General features: G+C 46.9%; 1 protein-coding gene across 2 annotated transcripts in view; it reads left to right on the top strand.

Annotated features, from left to right (window-relative positions):
• Positions 1–14764, top strand: part of zgc:158403 (tetratricopeptide repeat protein 39A) — a 74432-nt gene that overhangs the window by 44790 nt on the left and 14878 nt on the right. For both annotated transcript variants that reach the window (XM_043694877.1, XM_043694878.1), the window contains 5 exons: positions 133–241; positions 3611–3678; positions 4543–4602; positions 8361–8522; positions 13410–13501. In XM_043694877.1, the coding sequence (XP_043550812.1) occupies positions 133–241; positions 3611–3678; positions 4543–4602; positions 8361–8522; positions 13410–13501 (491 nt within the window). The remainder of the gene's footprint in view (positions 1–132; positions 242–3610; positions 3679–4542; positions 4603–8360; positions 8523–13409; positions 13502–14764) is intronic.

Raw genomic sequence — 14764 nt, 5'->3', positions numbered from 1 at the left:
ATTGGTGGAACATCTTACTATGTAGATAGTGCTGTGTAAATGCTAGTTGTGGATGCGGTACAGTCATGGATCAAGACTAGTGACTCAAAGCTATTGAGTGCTCTCTGATGTTGCTGATGTATTTTCCAACAGGAATATGGTCTGTCCCAGTTACATGATGGAGTGCTGGTGCCCAACCTTCGAGAGATTCTCTGTGTCATGCTGCTGCTGTGTTACTATACCTTCCTCACCTTCATACTTGGTAAGAGAAAACGGATGGCCTTAAGATTTGTTTGAGCCTTGTAAGAGTGAAAGAGGCAACGTTTCTTCATGGATTGTCTCCAACCCCACTCCAGTCCCTTGTTTCTTGTCCATCCTGCCAGCTGAGAATCCAATTACAGGCCATTCAGCTCCTTAAGCCTGTTCTGTTTATCAAGACGGCTGATCTGTATGCTACCTTTATCCACATGCCATGGCTCCATATCCTTTTAGCTATAATCTCATCATTTTACACTGCCTCACAGCGCCAGGGACCCAGGTTCGATTCCAGCCTTGGGCAGCTGTCTGTGTGGAGTTTGCACATTCTCCCCGTGTCTGCGTGGGTTTCCTCAGGGTGCTCTGGTTTCCTCCCACAGTCCAAAGATATGCAGGTCAGGTGAATTGGCCGTGCTAAATTGCCCATAGTGTTAGATGCAATAGTCAGAGGGAAATGGCTCTGGGTGGGTTACTTTTCAGAGGGTTGGTGTAAACCTGTTGGGCCGAAGGGCCTGTTTCCATACTGTAGGGAATCTCTGTTGACTGAGTTGGCTCTGATTTTTAACCTCATGTCACCCTAGTCAATATCTCCCTTCATCACAGTGTACAAAGTTTCTCTCTATTCTGCTCCCCCTCCCCCCCACAACTCTCATTGCTTCCAAAGAACTAAAATCCATAATCACCTCCTTCCTTATTTCCCTCCCACTCCTCTGTGTTCCAGAGCAAATCAACCCTGGGCATGGAACGCCCCCCCCCACCACCTTCATGAAGCTCGGCCCACCCAATCCCTCCTTCAATACTGCTCTGAAAGCCAAACTTGTTCCTGGAAATCATTTCTGTTGCCTAAGGGGCTGGCAGAGGAACTGCCCCTCGTTTGTTTCTGTGAATCCATGAGGAGTCTTGTAATTTTTCTTGTCCCTTTCGTTCTATCATGGGATGTAGGTTTCACTGGCAAGGCCAGAAACTGTCCCTAATTGCCCTTGAACTGAGCGGTTCACTTAGCCATTCCAGAGGTCAGCCAGGGGTCAACCACATATTGCTGTGGATCTGGAGTCACATGTAGGCCAGACCGGGTGAGGATGGCAGATTCCCTTCCCTGAAGGGCATTAGTGAACCAGATGGATTTTGACAAAAATGATTGACTTCAATTAGAGTAGCTCCCGATTCCAGATTTATAAATTTATAAAGAATTATTGCTTTTAGTGAGATTACCACTGCACCACCATCTCCCCATTTCAGGAGAACAGGAACAGGATTAGGCCATTCAGCCCCTTGAGCCTGTTCCACTACTCATTGAGATCGTGGCTGATCTTGTCCCAGCTCCAGATGCATGGCTTTAGCTCACAATCTCTTAATAGCTTTGAACAAAAATGTACCTGTTTTGATATAAAATGAACAACTGATGCTGCAGGAGCATGAGGAAATCATGTGACTCTGGGTGTACGGTGCTGGTGGTGTGGGGGGTGGGGGTGGGGGGGGGACTGTATATCGTGATGCACAGGATGTAGCAGTTGGGAAGCACCTACTGAATGGACCAGGTATTTATTTCCTGTCCTGCTGGAGACTGAGTTGGACCCAGTTTGATCCTAGACCTTGCCTGATGTCTTTTGGGGCAATGGTATAGATGCTAAACCTCTCTGCAATGATGCAGGCTAAGTGTGCCAAAAGGTTGGAGCGCTAGAGGTCAGAAGAGGAAAGAACTATGGGAACTGAGGAGAAATGAAGTCCCAGAGATGGTCCGCTCGATGGGAATAGCACTCGGATTGTTAATACATTAACAGGAGGGTCCTGCACACTGCAGGTGGAATGGTGTGAGAGACAACTGGAGGGTTAATTCCACAGTCCAATGGGGAAGCTGCACTGGAACAGATCATGGGTTAGAGGTCAAGTGCCAGAAGGCGAGAGGTCAAGGGCAGTGGTGTGACCGCTGATAAAAATGGACGGGTTTGTGCATTCTGCAGGGCATCTGAGAATGTAAGTGGAGTGGTGGCAAACTCTTTCAGGGACACGTCTGTTGAAACTTTCCAAAGTAGGATGTTCATTATAGAAACCAGATATTCAGCACAATTCTGTAGAATTGGCTACTACCATCTGATGCCTCCGATATGAATGAAGGATACATTAAGAGGATAATTGATCCTGGAAGACAACCAGCCTGCCCAGTTTTTTTTCTGTCCCTGTCCTTTGATCCCTCGCCACTGAAGAAACATGTCATGAGCTTACCGGTAATTTGCAATCCTATGCTCCCATGGGAGTGGTGCTTTTGCTGGGAACCTTGGTACTTGATCTCCAGCCAATGCTTAAGCTCAGGCCGAGAGGCGCAGCGAACCCTCCGACCTTGTAGGCTGCACAAGAGTATTTTCCTTTCACCTTCAGTTATAAGTATTCACCAACATGCTCTTCAGTGCAGTGTTGCCTTTCTCGGGTAATGTGATTAGATTAGATTCACTACAGTGTGGAAACAGGCCCTTCGGCCCAACCAGTCCACACCACCCCTCCGAAGAGAAACCCACCCAAACCCATTCCCCTACATTGACCCCTGACTAACGCACTTAACACTCTGGGCAATTTAGCATGGCCAATTTACCTGACCTGCACATCTTTGGATTGTGGGAGGACGCCGGAGCACCTGGAGGAAACCCACGCAGACACGGGGAGAATGTGCAAACTCCACACAGACAGGCAGGAATCAAACCCAGGACCCTGGTGCTATGAGTCAGCGGTGCTATGAGTCAGCAGTGCTAACCACTGAGCCACCATGGAAGGACAAGGTGGATCGGCGCTCTGTGTTAAAAGTTTCACAGAGGGGCATTCTGTGACCCACCCTGAGGGAGTCCTGCATGTCCCACTGACCAGTCCTTTTTCAGTGATGTGAATGCTGGCTACCCATGTCAGTAAGGACCTTTCCTTTCTCTAACGGCCCTCACGCAGAGTTATGGGCAGCAGGAGTGAGGGGTCTTCAGCGCTGTGCTTCAACGTAGGGCAAGTGGAGAGGATACACAAAGCAGCCCAGGGTTAGCACTGCTTAAACGTAAGGGGTTACCTTTTCGAAAACAGAGATGGGAGGGGGAGAAAAGTGTTCTCACGCAAGGGTTTGTCTTTCAGTCTCCCTTCCTGACACGGCGGTGGACGCAGAATTCTTGAATAGGATTGGGGGCGGAGTGAGATAGATTCCAGATCAGTGAGGCAGGGTGAAAGGTTCTCTGGGGTTGTGGGGAGGCGGGAATATGGAGTTATCAAACAGCCGTGATCTTATTGAATGGGAGAGCAGGTATGAGGGGCCGAGTGGTATACATTTGTTCTGGGGGAGAATTAATCACTTCTGGCTTGGCTCTGAAATGCTTTTTTCATGATGCTTTAATCCTCTTGGCTTTAGGTACAGGAGAGGAGGAGGTCACAGATGCAGTGGTTCTCCTTCAGCCCTACCTCATTCGCTATCCCAAGGTAGGATAGGCCGATACCTTCCTTTTGTTTATAATCAATAGATCTCGTTTGATGTAGGTTAGGGTCTGGCCTGACCCATTCAGGCCATACACGACTCCCTGTGAAAGCCCGAGGGCAGGAGCTTGTGTTTGGATTGATTGGAGCGCTGGTGGGTCTGGTGATTCAGAGCTCCAGGCTAACGTTCCTGGGACACGGTTTCAAATCCCACCTTTGCTGTGAGTGAAATTTGAATCCCACCAAAATCTGGGATTTAAAGGCATGCCTAATGTGTGGTTGGACAGTTCCTACTGACCGACTGGAGAAAAAAATCTCTGGGAAGGTGACTAATATTTTATATCTCTCTCAAGTCATTGCAGTGATAGAGTCATAGAGATGTACAGCATGGAAACAGACCATTTGGTATAAGTTATCCATGTCAACCAGATATCCTAAATTCATCTAGTCCTATTTGTCAGCACTTGGCCCGTTATCCTCTAAACCCTTCCTATTCATAACCCCATCCAGATGTCTTTTAAATGTAAAAACTGTTCCAGCCTCCACCACTTCCTCTGGCAGCTCATTCCATACACGCACCACCCTCTGCGTGAAAAATATACCCCTCAGGTCCTTTTTAAATCTTTCCCCTCTCAACTTAAACCTATACCCTCTAGTTCTGGAGTCCCTTATCCTGGAGGTTATGAGTTAAGGGACTCACAGGGAAGTTAACTGCAATGATGTTTCTAGCTGTGGGCCTAATCCTTTGAAAAACTTCTCCTCTCGACTCTCTCTCTTTCCCCCTGGCTGTTAATGACATAAACATCGAAACAGAAAGCTAGGAAACTGCGATTTGCTAATGAGGTCATCTTGTTGCTTATTTTCTTGCAGGGAGCAATATTCTTATTCTTTTCGGGAAGAATTGAAGAAATCAAAGGGAACCTTGATGAGGTAAGAAGCCCGCATGTGAGATTAGCTGTCTTGGTTAGTGCCCGTGATCGGCGGTGGCTAGTACTTCTGCCCCGAGTCTGGAGATTGTGTGTTCAAGCTCAAGTGTTTTTCCAGCTACATGAACACCACAGTTCAGACCTGTAGCCCGGTGCAACTCTGAGGGAATGCTGCACTGTTTCCTAATCCGTGTCTTTTTCAGATGTTAAACCAACCACTATTTTAGTGGTTGTCCTTAGTGGTTTCAAAAATCGGAAAATATTGTTTTGAAGAAGATTTTGGGGGGGAGGGGATCTCAGCTTTAGTTAATCTTCAATCAACATCACAAAAATAACTTAGAAGGTTGTTAGCGCATCATTTGTGGGAGGTTTTGCGGTGCACAGGTTGCCTTCACTAACTATGAGAAAGTGAGGACTGCAGCTGCTGGAGAGTCGGAATTGATAAAGCATGGTGCCGGAAAAGGCACAGCAGGACAGGCAGCATCCGAGGAGCGAGAAAGTCGACGTTTCAGGGAGGAGCCTTCTTCAGGACTGGGGAGGGGGCTGAGAGAGAAGTAGGGGGAATGGGCCAAGGGGAAAGGTAGGTGGGATGGCGATAGGTGGGTGAAGGTAGGAAGTGATGGTGGTAAATCGGTGGGAAGGAAGATGGATGGGTAGGTCAGGTCAAAGAGGGTGGATCTGAGTCAGAGGGTTGGACCTGGGATGCCTAATGTGGTGTCAGATTCTGTTGATAATTCCTGGCGAAGTACTTTGAGAAATGGTACAACAGTAAAGGTACTATTTGAATGCAAATAGTTTACCATCCACCCTTCTCTAATACCCTCGGTTTCCCCAAAAACTGGACATTTTATTTCTGTATTTTCTAAGATCTTATAGCTGAAGAATCTGTACCTGGGTATCTTTGTACCTAAGCTGGTGCTGTAAATGGTGATGCATAAACTTTTTACTGCACTCATTGAGTGTATGTGACAATAAGTCCATTCATTAATTCGTTCATTCATTCAAGCCAACAGCTGGGTCGGGGACGGTCAGACACTGGCTTAGAAGCCATAGGAAGTCGTTGTCATTGGAGGGTGTGACCCTGGTGTGTTGTAAATCCTATTGGAGAGAGTGTTCTTACAGGGATTGAGGGGTTCTGGGTACAACTACTGCTTCCAGGGGTGATCCATACTGCCACTAATCCTCATTCCCCTTGGACTTTCAGAGGAAGGTTAAACTTCATTTTTTTCTGCAGAAGAGGCTTCTCCCTGTAGTTTGTTCTGTCTCAGTATCTAAGTACACGTTGCTTTAACTCTTAGCTCTAATAGCTATTACAAAGAAGAGGTAGTTAAGGCCGGTCTGTCTCAATGAGTAACTCTCCACTCTCCATCTCTCTGTCGTAAACACTAACTAACCGTGCAACCAAACTGTCCCAAATCCAGTGACTGTGCTATATAACACGGTGGGTGGAGCATCGTTTTACTCAGATTAACCCTTGCATGTCAATGGGCTGGCTGCAGTCAGGACCACAAACAGCATCCCAGACGGATTGTGCCAGAGAGTAGGAGATTTCACTGGGACGACTGGGGGAGGGTGGGTTTGCGATTTAAGGTTGATACAGAAAATAGCAACAGTCCTTTGAGCCTGCTTTGCCATTCAGTAGGATCATGACTGATCATCAAACTCAGTCCCCTGCTCCCATTCTCTTCCCCCAAACCCTTTGATGCCTTTAGCCCTCAGAACTGTACCTAACTTCCTTTTTGAAACATTCAATGTTTTGACCTCAACTGTGGGCAGAGAATTCCACAGGCTCACCACTCGCTAGGTGAATAAACTTATCCTCAGCTCAGTCCTAAATGGCCTACCCCTGATTCTGGGTCAATAGTTTGTTGCAGTGGTGAGTTTTTTAACTGGTCAGGGTCTCATGGTTCAGGGTCAGCCCCTCTGCCCCATTCCTCTCGCTGCCAACTCTCAGATCTGTGGATTCTGGGACAGTGGAATGTAAAAGCGTACTGTGCAGGAACACTGTTGTCCCCACTCACTCCTGTTCAAGTCTTTTAAAAGTTACACCGTATTATCCTCCCAAATAAAATTGACCTTTTTTTTAACCTTTTGACAAAGCTGCCAAGACCCATTTTGCAGTGAGCACACACTGTCTCTGGTATGTGTTAGTGGGGCAGATTTATTCTTGGCTGTGTGTGTGTGGAGGAAACTGTAAAGATAGAGGATCGACATCTCATGATGGTGGTGGGTGGGTACAGCCATCACACCATAAGATATAGGGGCAACAGCCCATTGGGTCTCCTCCAACATTTGATCATGGCCTATGCATTTAGAACATAGAACGTTGAAGATTACAGTGCAGTACAGTACAGGCCCTCGATATTGTGCCAACCTGTGGGACCAATCTTAAGCTGGAAATGTGTTGCTGGAAAAGCGCAGCAGGTCAGGCAGCATCCAGGGAACAGGAGAATCGACGTTTCGGGCATAAGCCCTAATCTTAAGCCTATCTATCCTACGCTATTTCATTTTTCATCCATATGTTTATCCAATGACCATTTAAATGCCCTTAAAGTTGGTGAGTATACTACTGTTGCAGGCAGGGCGTTCCACACCCCTGCTACTCTGAGTAAAGAAAGCACCTCTGACATCTGTCCGATATCTATCACCCCTCATTTTAGAGGCCGCTGTTTCTCAACCCCATTCTGCTACCTTTTCCCTGTAACCCCTGATCTCTATCGTATGCACATGAACAGCCTGCACCAACCAAACCCATCGTGGCAGTGTCAAATATTAGGGAATGCAAGTTGAAGCAGAAAACTGACTTTGAAGGTGGGAGGATGATTTTGACTTCAGCACTGAAGGCAGAAAACCCGTGTCTAAATTATAATGTTTTCGCCGACTCATAGAATTCCTTTAGTGCAGAAAGAGGCTGTTCAATCCATCAAGTCTGTACTGACCCTCCAACCCAAATCCAACCTGGACTCTTTCCCTGTATTTCCCATGGCTAATCCACCTAGCCTGCACATCCCTGGACACTATGGGCAATTTAGCATGGTCAATCCATTCTAACCTGCATATCTTTGCACTGTTGGAGGAAAAGAGCACCTAGAGGAAATCCACAGAGACGGGGTGAACATGCAAACTCCACACAGACAGTGGAGTCCTTGGCACTGTGAGTCAGCGGTGCTAACCACGGAGCCACTACACCATCCTACTCATCACAAAACTAGTAACTATACTCTGTGTTAAAAGCATGTGGAAGTTTATTAAAGCAGAAGACGTACGGACAAACGTACGATTTAGGAGTAGGCTATTCAGCCCTTTGAACCTAACCTACTTCATCAATCAATAAGATTGAGGCTGATCTGATTATTCCACGCGCACTCCCCCCGCCCCCCCTTCCTTTGGAAGCTCATTCCATACACTCACCGCCCTCTGCGTGAAAAAGTTGCCCCTTAGGTCCTTTCTATATCTTTACCCTCTCACCCTGAACCTGTGCCTTCTAGTTTTGGACCCCCTACCCTGGGGTAAAGATTTTGGCTGTTCACCCTACCCATGCCCCTCATGATTTTATCAACCTCTTTAATGTCAGCCCTCAGCCTCTGAAGCTCCAGGGAAAGTAGCCCCAGCTTATTCAGCCTCTCCCTATAGCTCAAACTCTCCAGTCCTCGCAACTTGCCTGTACCTCTAGTCTTTGGAGGTGCTGGTTAATTAAATGACAAAGTGGGATTTGAAGGTACACTGTGGTAAATTGCTCTGTGTATTGGATGTTATATGCAGGCAATCAGAAGGTTCGAGGAAGGCTGTGCTGCACAACAAGCTTGGAAGCAGTTCCATCACATGTGCTACTGGGAGCTGATGTGGTGCTTCACCTATAAGCAGCTGTGGAAGGTGGCTTATTTCTACGCTGACCTCCTCAGCAAAGAGAATCGCTGGAGTAAGGTGAGGGTCGCACTTTAAGGTAAGGAGCAGGAGGTTTTGAGAGGATTCAGAGGAGTTTGGGTATCTGGAACCCTCTGCGTAAAAAGAGGCAGGAGCTCTCAAGACACAAGTATTTAGATGAGCACTTGAAATGCCAATGCAATATGAGGCTACAGACTAAATTCCCCACAGTAGGGAAACAGGCCCTTCGGCCCAACAAGTCCACATCGACTCTCCGAAGAGTAACCCACCCAGACCCATTCCCCTACATTTACCCCTGACTAACACCTCTAACACTATGGGCAATTTAGCATGGCCAATCCCCCTAACCTGCACATCTTTGGATTGTGGGAGGAAACTGGAGCAAACTTACCCAGACACAGGGAGAATGTGCAAACTCCACACAGACAGTCGCCCGAGGCTGCAATCAAACCCACATCCTGGTACTGTGAGGCAGCAGTGCTAACCACTGAGCCACCATAGTTGGGGCTTAAGGCGCTGTGGTAGTGTCCCCATCTCTGAGCCAGGAGGCCTGGGTTCAAGTCCTACCTGCTCCAGAGATATGTCAGAACACCTCTGAACAGGTTGATTTGGGAAACATCTACACTGAAGAACTAAGGGCTTTCATGGTGCAGTGGTAGCATCCCTACCTCTGACCCAGGAGGTCCAAATTCAAGTCACACTTGTTCCAGAGGAGTGTAATAATCACCTCTGAACAGGTTGATTAGCAAGTATCTCCAAGGCTATGGGCTGTGTTCTGGAAAATGGGATTAGAATAGATGGATGCTTAATAACCAGCAAGGGGCGGCACATGGTTAACGCTGCTCCCTCACAGCGCCAGGGACCCGCGCTCGAATTCACACTTGGGCGAATGTCTGTGTGGAGTTTGCACATTCTCCCCGTGTCTGTGTGGGTTTGCTCCGGTTTCCTCCCACAGTCCAAAGCTGTGCAGGTTAGGTGAGTTGGTCGTGCTAAATTGCCCAGTGTTCAGAGATGTGTAGGTTAGCTGCATTAGTTAGGGGTAAATGTAGACAAATAGGGTAAGGGAATGGGTTTGGTTGGGATACACTTCGGATGGTCCGTGTGGACTTGTTGGGCCGAATGGCCTGTTCCCACACTGTAGGGATTCTATGAACCAGCAAAGACACAATGGGAGTCGGTAATTGTAGTCTGTAATGTCTCTGTGACCAATGGCGGGGAGATTACTTTCTATTAACTTCTTCCCTGGGTTGTAGGCATCACTGGCAAAGCCAGCATTTGTTGCCCGTGCTATTTTTCGCTCGGTCATTTCAGAGGGCAGTTGAGAGTGAATATTGCTCTTGGTCTGGAGGCCAAGTCCATGTACGGACAGCAGATTTCCCTCCATAAAGGCCATTGGTGAGCCAGGTACAGTCAGTTTTGCTATAACATGCGTTTCTTCAACACAAACTGGCTGTAACATGATTGAAGAATTTAGACCATTATTTGTAGAATGCAAACTTTCCTTCCCTGTATTGGCTTTAATGTGATTCTGGTCCCATTGATTTAAATGGTACTGTTATTACACAATTTTCTTATAACGTGGGATTGCATGGGAGTGGAACTATCCTGTTATATCAGGACAGATGTAGGTTTTTAATAACAATTGACGAGGGTTGAGGTGGTCACCATCACTAAGACCAGATTTCAATTCCAGATTTATTGACTGAATTTGAAATCCATCAGCTGCTTTGATGAGATTTGAACCCGTGCCCCTAGAGGTTTAGCAGGATGACTAAAATAAAAGCAAAATCCTGCAAATGCAGGTGAGCTGAAATAAAAAGAGAAAGTGCTGGACAATCCCAGCAGCTCTAGCAACATCTGTGGAGAAAGAAAAACAGAGTTAACTGAAGTTCTTAAGACGAGTCAAATTAGACTTAAGGACTGACCACGAGAAAGTACACTAAAAGAATGATAGAAAGGGGAATTCCCCTCTTTGTCAGGTTCTAGTTTTAAAGGAGGTGTGACCTTTTTAAAACTATAATGGGGGGAGTTGATTGCGTTAGGAGTGATGAGGGTATTTCTGTTTGAGTGGGAGACCAGAAGCGGAGGCAATGAATTGCAGAGAGTCCCGAATAAATCCAGTCTAATAAGTTAGACCCTAACCATCTGGAACCAGGGTGAAAGCAAGTCATCCTCAATCCCAAAGGGTTGCCTGAAAGCAAGATAATAGAAGTGACTCCCTGTCATACATTGTTTTATAGTGCTATTGTGTAGCATCTTGGGATGACTTATGATGTTAAAGGTGATGGCTTAGTGGTATTATTGTTGGACTGTTAATCCTGAGACCCAGATAACGTTCTGGGGACCAGAGTTCGAATCTCACTTTGGCAAATGGTGAAACTTGAAGTTAATAAAAATCTGGAATTAAGAGTCCTAGGGATGAATCTGTTGTTGGGGAAAAGTCCATCTGGTTCACTAATGTCCTTTAGGGAAAGAAACTGCTATCCTTACTTGGTCTGACTTATGTGTGATTCACAGCAATGTGGTTGACTCTTAATTGCCCTCTGGGCAATTAGGGACAGGCAGTAAGTGCTGGCCTTGACAGTGACACCCTCATCCTGTGAATGAATAAAAAAAAACTCAACTATTGTTATTGGAAATTCAATAGAAATGTGTTTTCCCAGTCAGTGGTGAGAATGTGGACATAACTGTCATGGGGAGTGGTGAGGTGAGCTGCATTTTTGGGGGGATTTTCATGAGGGAGGAAGGAAGAATTTACCAATAGGCTGAGGTTGTAGGAGGAAGTTCATAAATCCTTCAGTGTCACTGAGGGTCAAAATCCAGGAACTCCTTCCAAACAGCACTGAGAGAGTACAAACAGAAAATGGACTTCAGGAGGCAGCTGGCCACCACCTTCTCAGGGACAACAGATGGTGCGGGTGGGTGTTAGGTGATAAATGCTGGTGAAGAATTGCTGTCATTCCTTTGTAATTCTGCGCAATGTGAACAGTACTCAGGTCAAGGAGTGGGGAAAAGAAAGAGGAAGCTGTGACACATGGTCACCTGTAAGAAGGGAGTTTGCATGGGGTAACACTGTCTCCCCAGGGCTTTCCCTACAGTCTGTCCAGCCTGTGTCTAACCATCTTGTGGATGGAGTGCTAGAGACCCAGAGAGTGGCATGGCGAAGTGGGTAGGGAAACGTGTTATCTGGGAGCACATTTCCAACTCTTGTATTCCAGGGTCGTATGTTGCCACCATGTCACTACTCCCTTCCTGAAGGTAATTAGGGATGGGCATGAGCTGCTGGCATGGCCAGTGATGCCCACATCCCATGAAAGAATGAAGAAAAAACTGTTCTGGTCCAAGTCCTTGTGGAGGTTGTGATGACCTTAAGCTCTTTGCTGTTTTGTCGTTGTGTTTAACTTGCTTGTCTGCATAGTTACACAGAAACATGACTCGGCAAATATCTCCCACTGAACGTCGGATGTAAGGCTCAGCAATTGGACCTTAGCCAGTTTCAAAGAAATCTCTTGGGACGTGGAATGAGAAACTGGTGGCAGAGACCCCCTCCTCCAACCACCCTTTGTAGAAATAAGAAATTGAAAGCAGGAGTAGGCAGCAGAGTGGCCACAGTCTGATCAGCCATGAGCTAGAATTTCAGGGCAGACTTAAGGGCCGAATGGCCTATTCAGCCCCGATTTGCTATTCTCTTATGTGTGCTTGTGGCTGTTCTGGGGCGGCACGGTGGCTTAAGCACTGCAAACTCACAGCACCAGGGACCCGGGTTCAATTCCTGCCTTGGGTGACTGTCTGTGTGGAGTTTGCACATTCTCCCCTGTGTCTGTGTGGGTTTCCTCCCACAGTCCAAAAATGTGCAGGCCAGGTGAATTGGCCATGCTAAATTGCCCGTAGTGTTTGGGGCATTAGTCGGGGAGAATGGGTCTGGCTGGGTTACTCTTCGGAGGGTCGGTGTGAACTTGTTGGGCCGAAGAGCCTGTTTCCATACTGTAAGAAATAGGAGCGGGTGTAGGCCATTTGGCTCATCAGTACTGATCTGCTGTTTGGTAAGATCATGGCTGATCAGGGTCGAGAGTGTGGTGCTGGAAAAGCACATCAGGTTGAGGAGTAGGAGAATCGAAGTTTCGGGCATTAATCATTCTTGATGAAGGGCTTATGCCTGAAACGTCGATTCTCCTGCTGCTCGGACGCTGCCTGACCTGCTGTGCTTTTCGACTCTGATCTCCAGCAACTGCAGTCCTCACTTTCTCCTCCAGGCTGACCAGGTGATCAACTCCGCTTCCTTGATGTAAAGTTATAACCAGATCCGACTGTGCCTCCACCATCCTTCCCTGTTATTGCCTACGCAGATTAAACACAATCATCTTGAAGCCTATTTTTTTTAACCCTGTTTACTTCAGTACTGTTTATGCAGGGGGTCAGTTGGCTGGACGGCTAGTTTGTGATGCAGAGAGACATCAACAGTGCGGGTTCAATTCCTGCACTGGCTGACGTTACTGTGAAGGAATGTCCCTCTCAACCTGTCCCCTTGCCTGAGGCATGGTGACCCACAGGTTGAGCTGCTGCCGGTCTTCTCTCTCTCTCTCTCTCTCTCTCTCTCTCGCTGTCTCTAATGAGAGCACTGTAGTCATAGAGTCATGGAGATGTACAGCATGCAAACTGACCCTTCGGTCCAACTCGTCCATGCCGACCTGATATCCTTGTAGTGACTGTGTCTTTTCATTTTTACGTATTCAAAATTTCACTTTGAATCCAAGAACTTTCCAGAAATATCTACAAATTTCATTTGAGTGTTCAGTTGTGCTGTGAGTGAAAGGGAGAAAAATAAACACGAGCTATTCGCCTCGCTATTTATTGAGCAGCTTTCCTCCAAGTTCCAGAATGGCCCACAATGAATTAGTTCAGTGGATTTCTTCCCTTCTCCTCCAGGCTATGTACGTCTACATGAAAGCAGCTTACCTGAGTATGCTACCTGCACACGAAGCAAAGCCCTTCGGGGACGATGAGGTCGAACTCTTCAGGTGAGTCAAATTCCCAGAGGATATTTCCTTCCGTCCCATGGGTAGAGTGAGTGGTTTTCACCTGGAGCGTTTCCACGTCCCTGTGCACCAGCAACCTGCTGCCTGTGTGCTAGCCAATTGTAAAGTTTGGATACTATTTGGAGAGTTGGGCCAAGGGCGATTTGTTCCCTGATGGGCTGAATGGCCTTCTGCATGGTGAAAGGACTGTGGCAACTGGTTCTTATTCACCTCCACCTTCAGATTGAGTCAACACCAGGCATGGACTGAATGGATGTGACGTTAGTGTAATATCTGACAGACTAGCAATACCTGTGCTCTGACATCATTGTACACTATCTTGCTTTGCTTAAATACATTAGATTTCTTAGTCCATTTAGAAGCTCACTCAGGATTGTTCAGCAGGTACTGCCTGATCACAGAATTACTGTATATTCCAATAGTGGACTTCTGGGTTTTGCAAGAGTTGGCTGGTTGGGTACAGTCCAAGCACTGCCAACAATCCTGAGTGATCTTCCTAACCGGCCTACTCTTGCAAAGCCCACTATTGGATACAATTCTGTGATTGGGCAGTACCTGCTCAACAATCCTGACTGTGCTAATCATGGCATTAACAACCAATTTGAGATCATCAGTTGAGCCTGTAATGTGACTCCTCTATGATTGCTGGATGCCTCATCTACAAGGTCACGTTCTCTCCATACAAAAGGAGAGATCTTTTCAAATGATCTATCTACAAACATAGGGAAACTGTATAGCTCCTCATTCCTTTCTCCATGGCAACACTTCAGCCAATCAGCGCTGATTTGAATATGAGTTTGCAGACTTCTGTAACAAAGTGTTGTGATGTTAGAAATTTGGAATTCTTGAATTTTGTCCTGATGGATACAAGTCGAAAAAGTGCAGCAGCATGTCTCTCTGCTCAGTAAGATTTATCTTCCTCAAGTACCTGATGTAAATCTGTTTTTTAACGTTGCCTCTTTTAGCATGATTTCACTTTACCGTTGTTAACCTGAAGGGATTGAACATCTCCTCAGATGTTGTCAGTTTCATATGAATGTTGTTAATGGTGCTGTAGGACCTGACCTGATGGGCACTGGGTAGGAGGGACCATCGCGTGTCTGACTAGTGGACCTTCTCTCTGCCACATCTGTGCCTGAGGTCCTCACAATGATGTCCGCTGCCCACCCACAACATACCAGGGCCCAGACTAACTGCCCTTCCCCCACCCTACACCCTGCAGTCACTGCCCCTCCCCCACCTTAC

Source organism: Chiloscyllium plagiosum, chromosome 8, assembly GCF_004010195.1.
Source record: "Chiloscyllium plagiosum isolate BGI_BamShark_2017 chromosome 8, ASM401019v2, whole genome shotgun sequence".
Classification (NCBI taxonomy): Eukaryota; Metazoa; Chordata; class Chondrichthyes; order Orectolobiformes; family Hemiscylliidae; genus Chiloscyllium; species Chiloscyllium plagiosum.
This window is presented reverse-complemented; position numbering and strand designations above follow the sequence as displayed.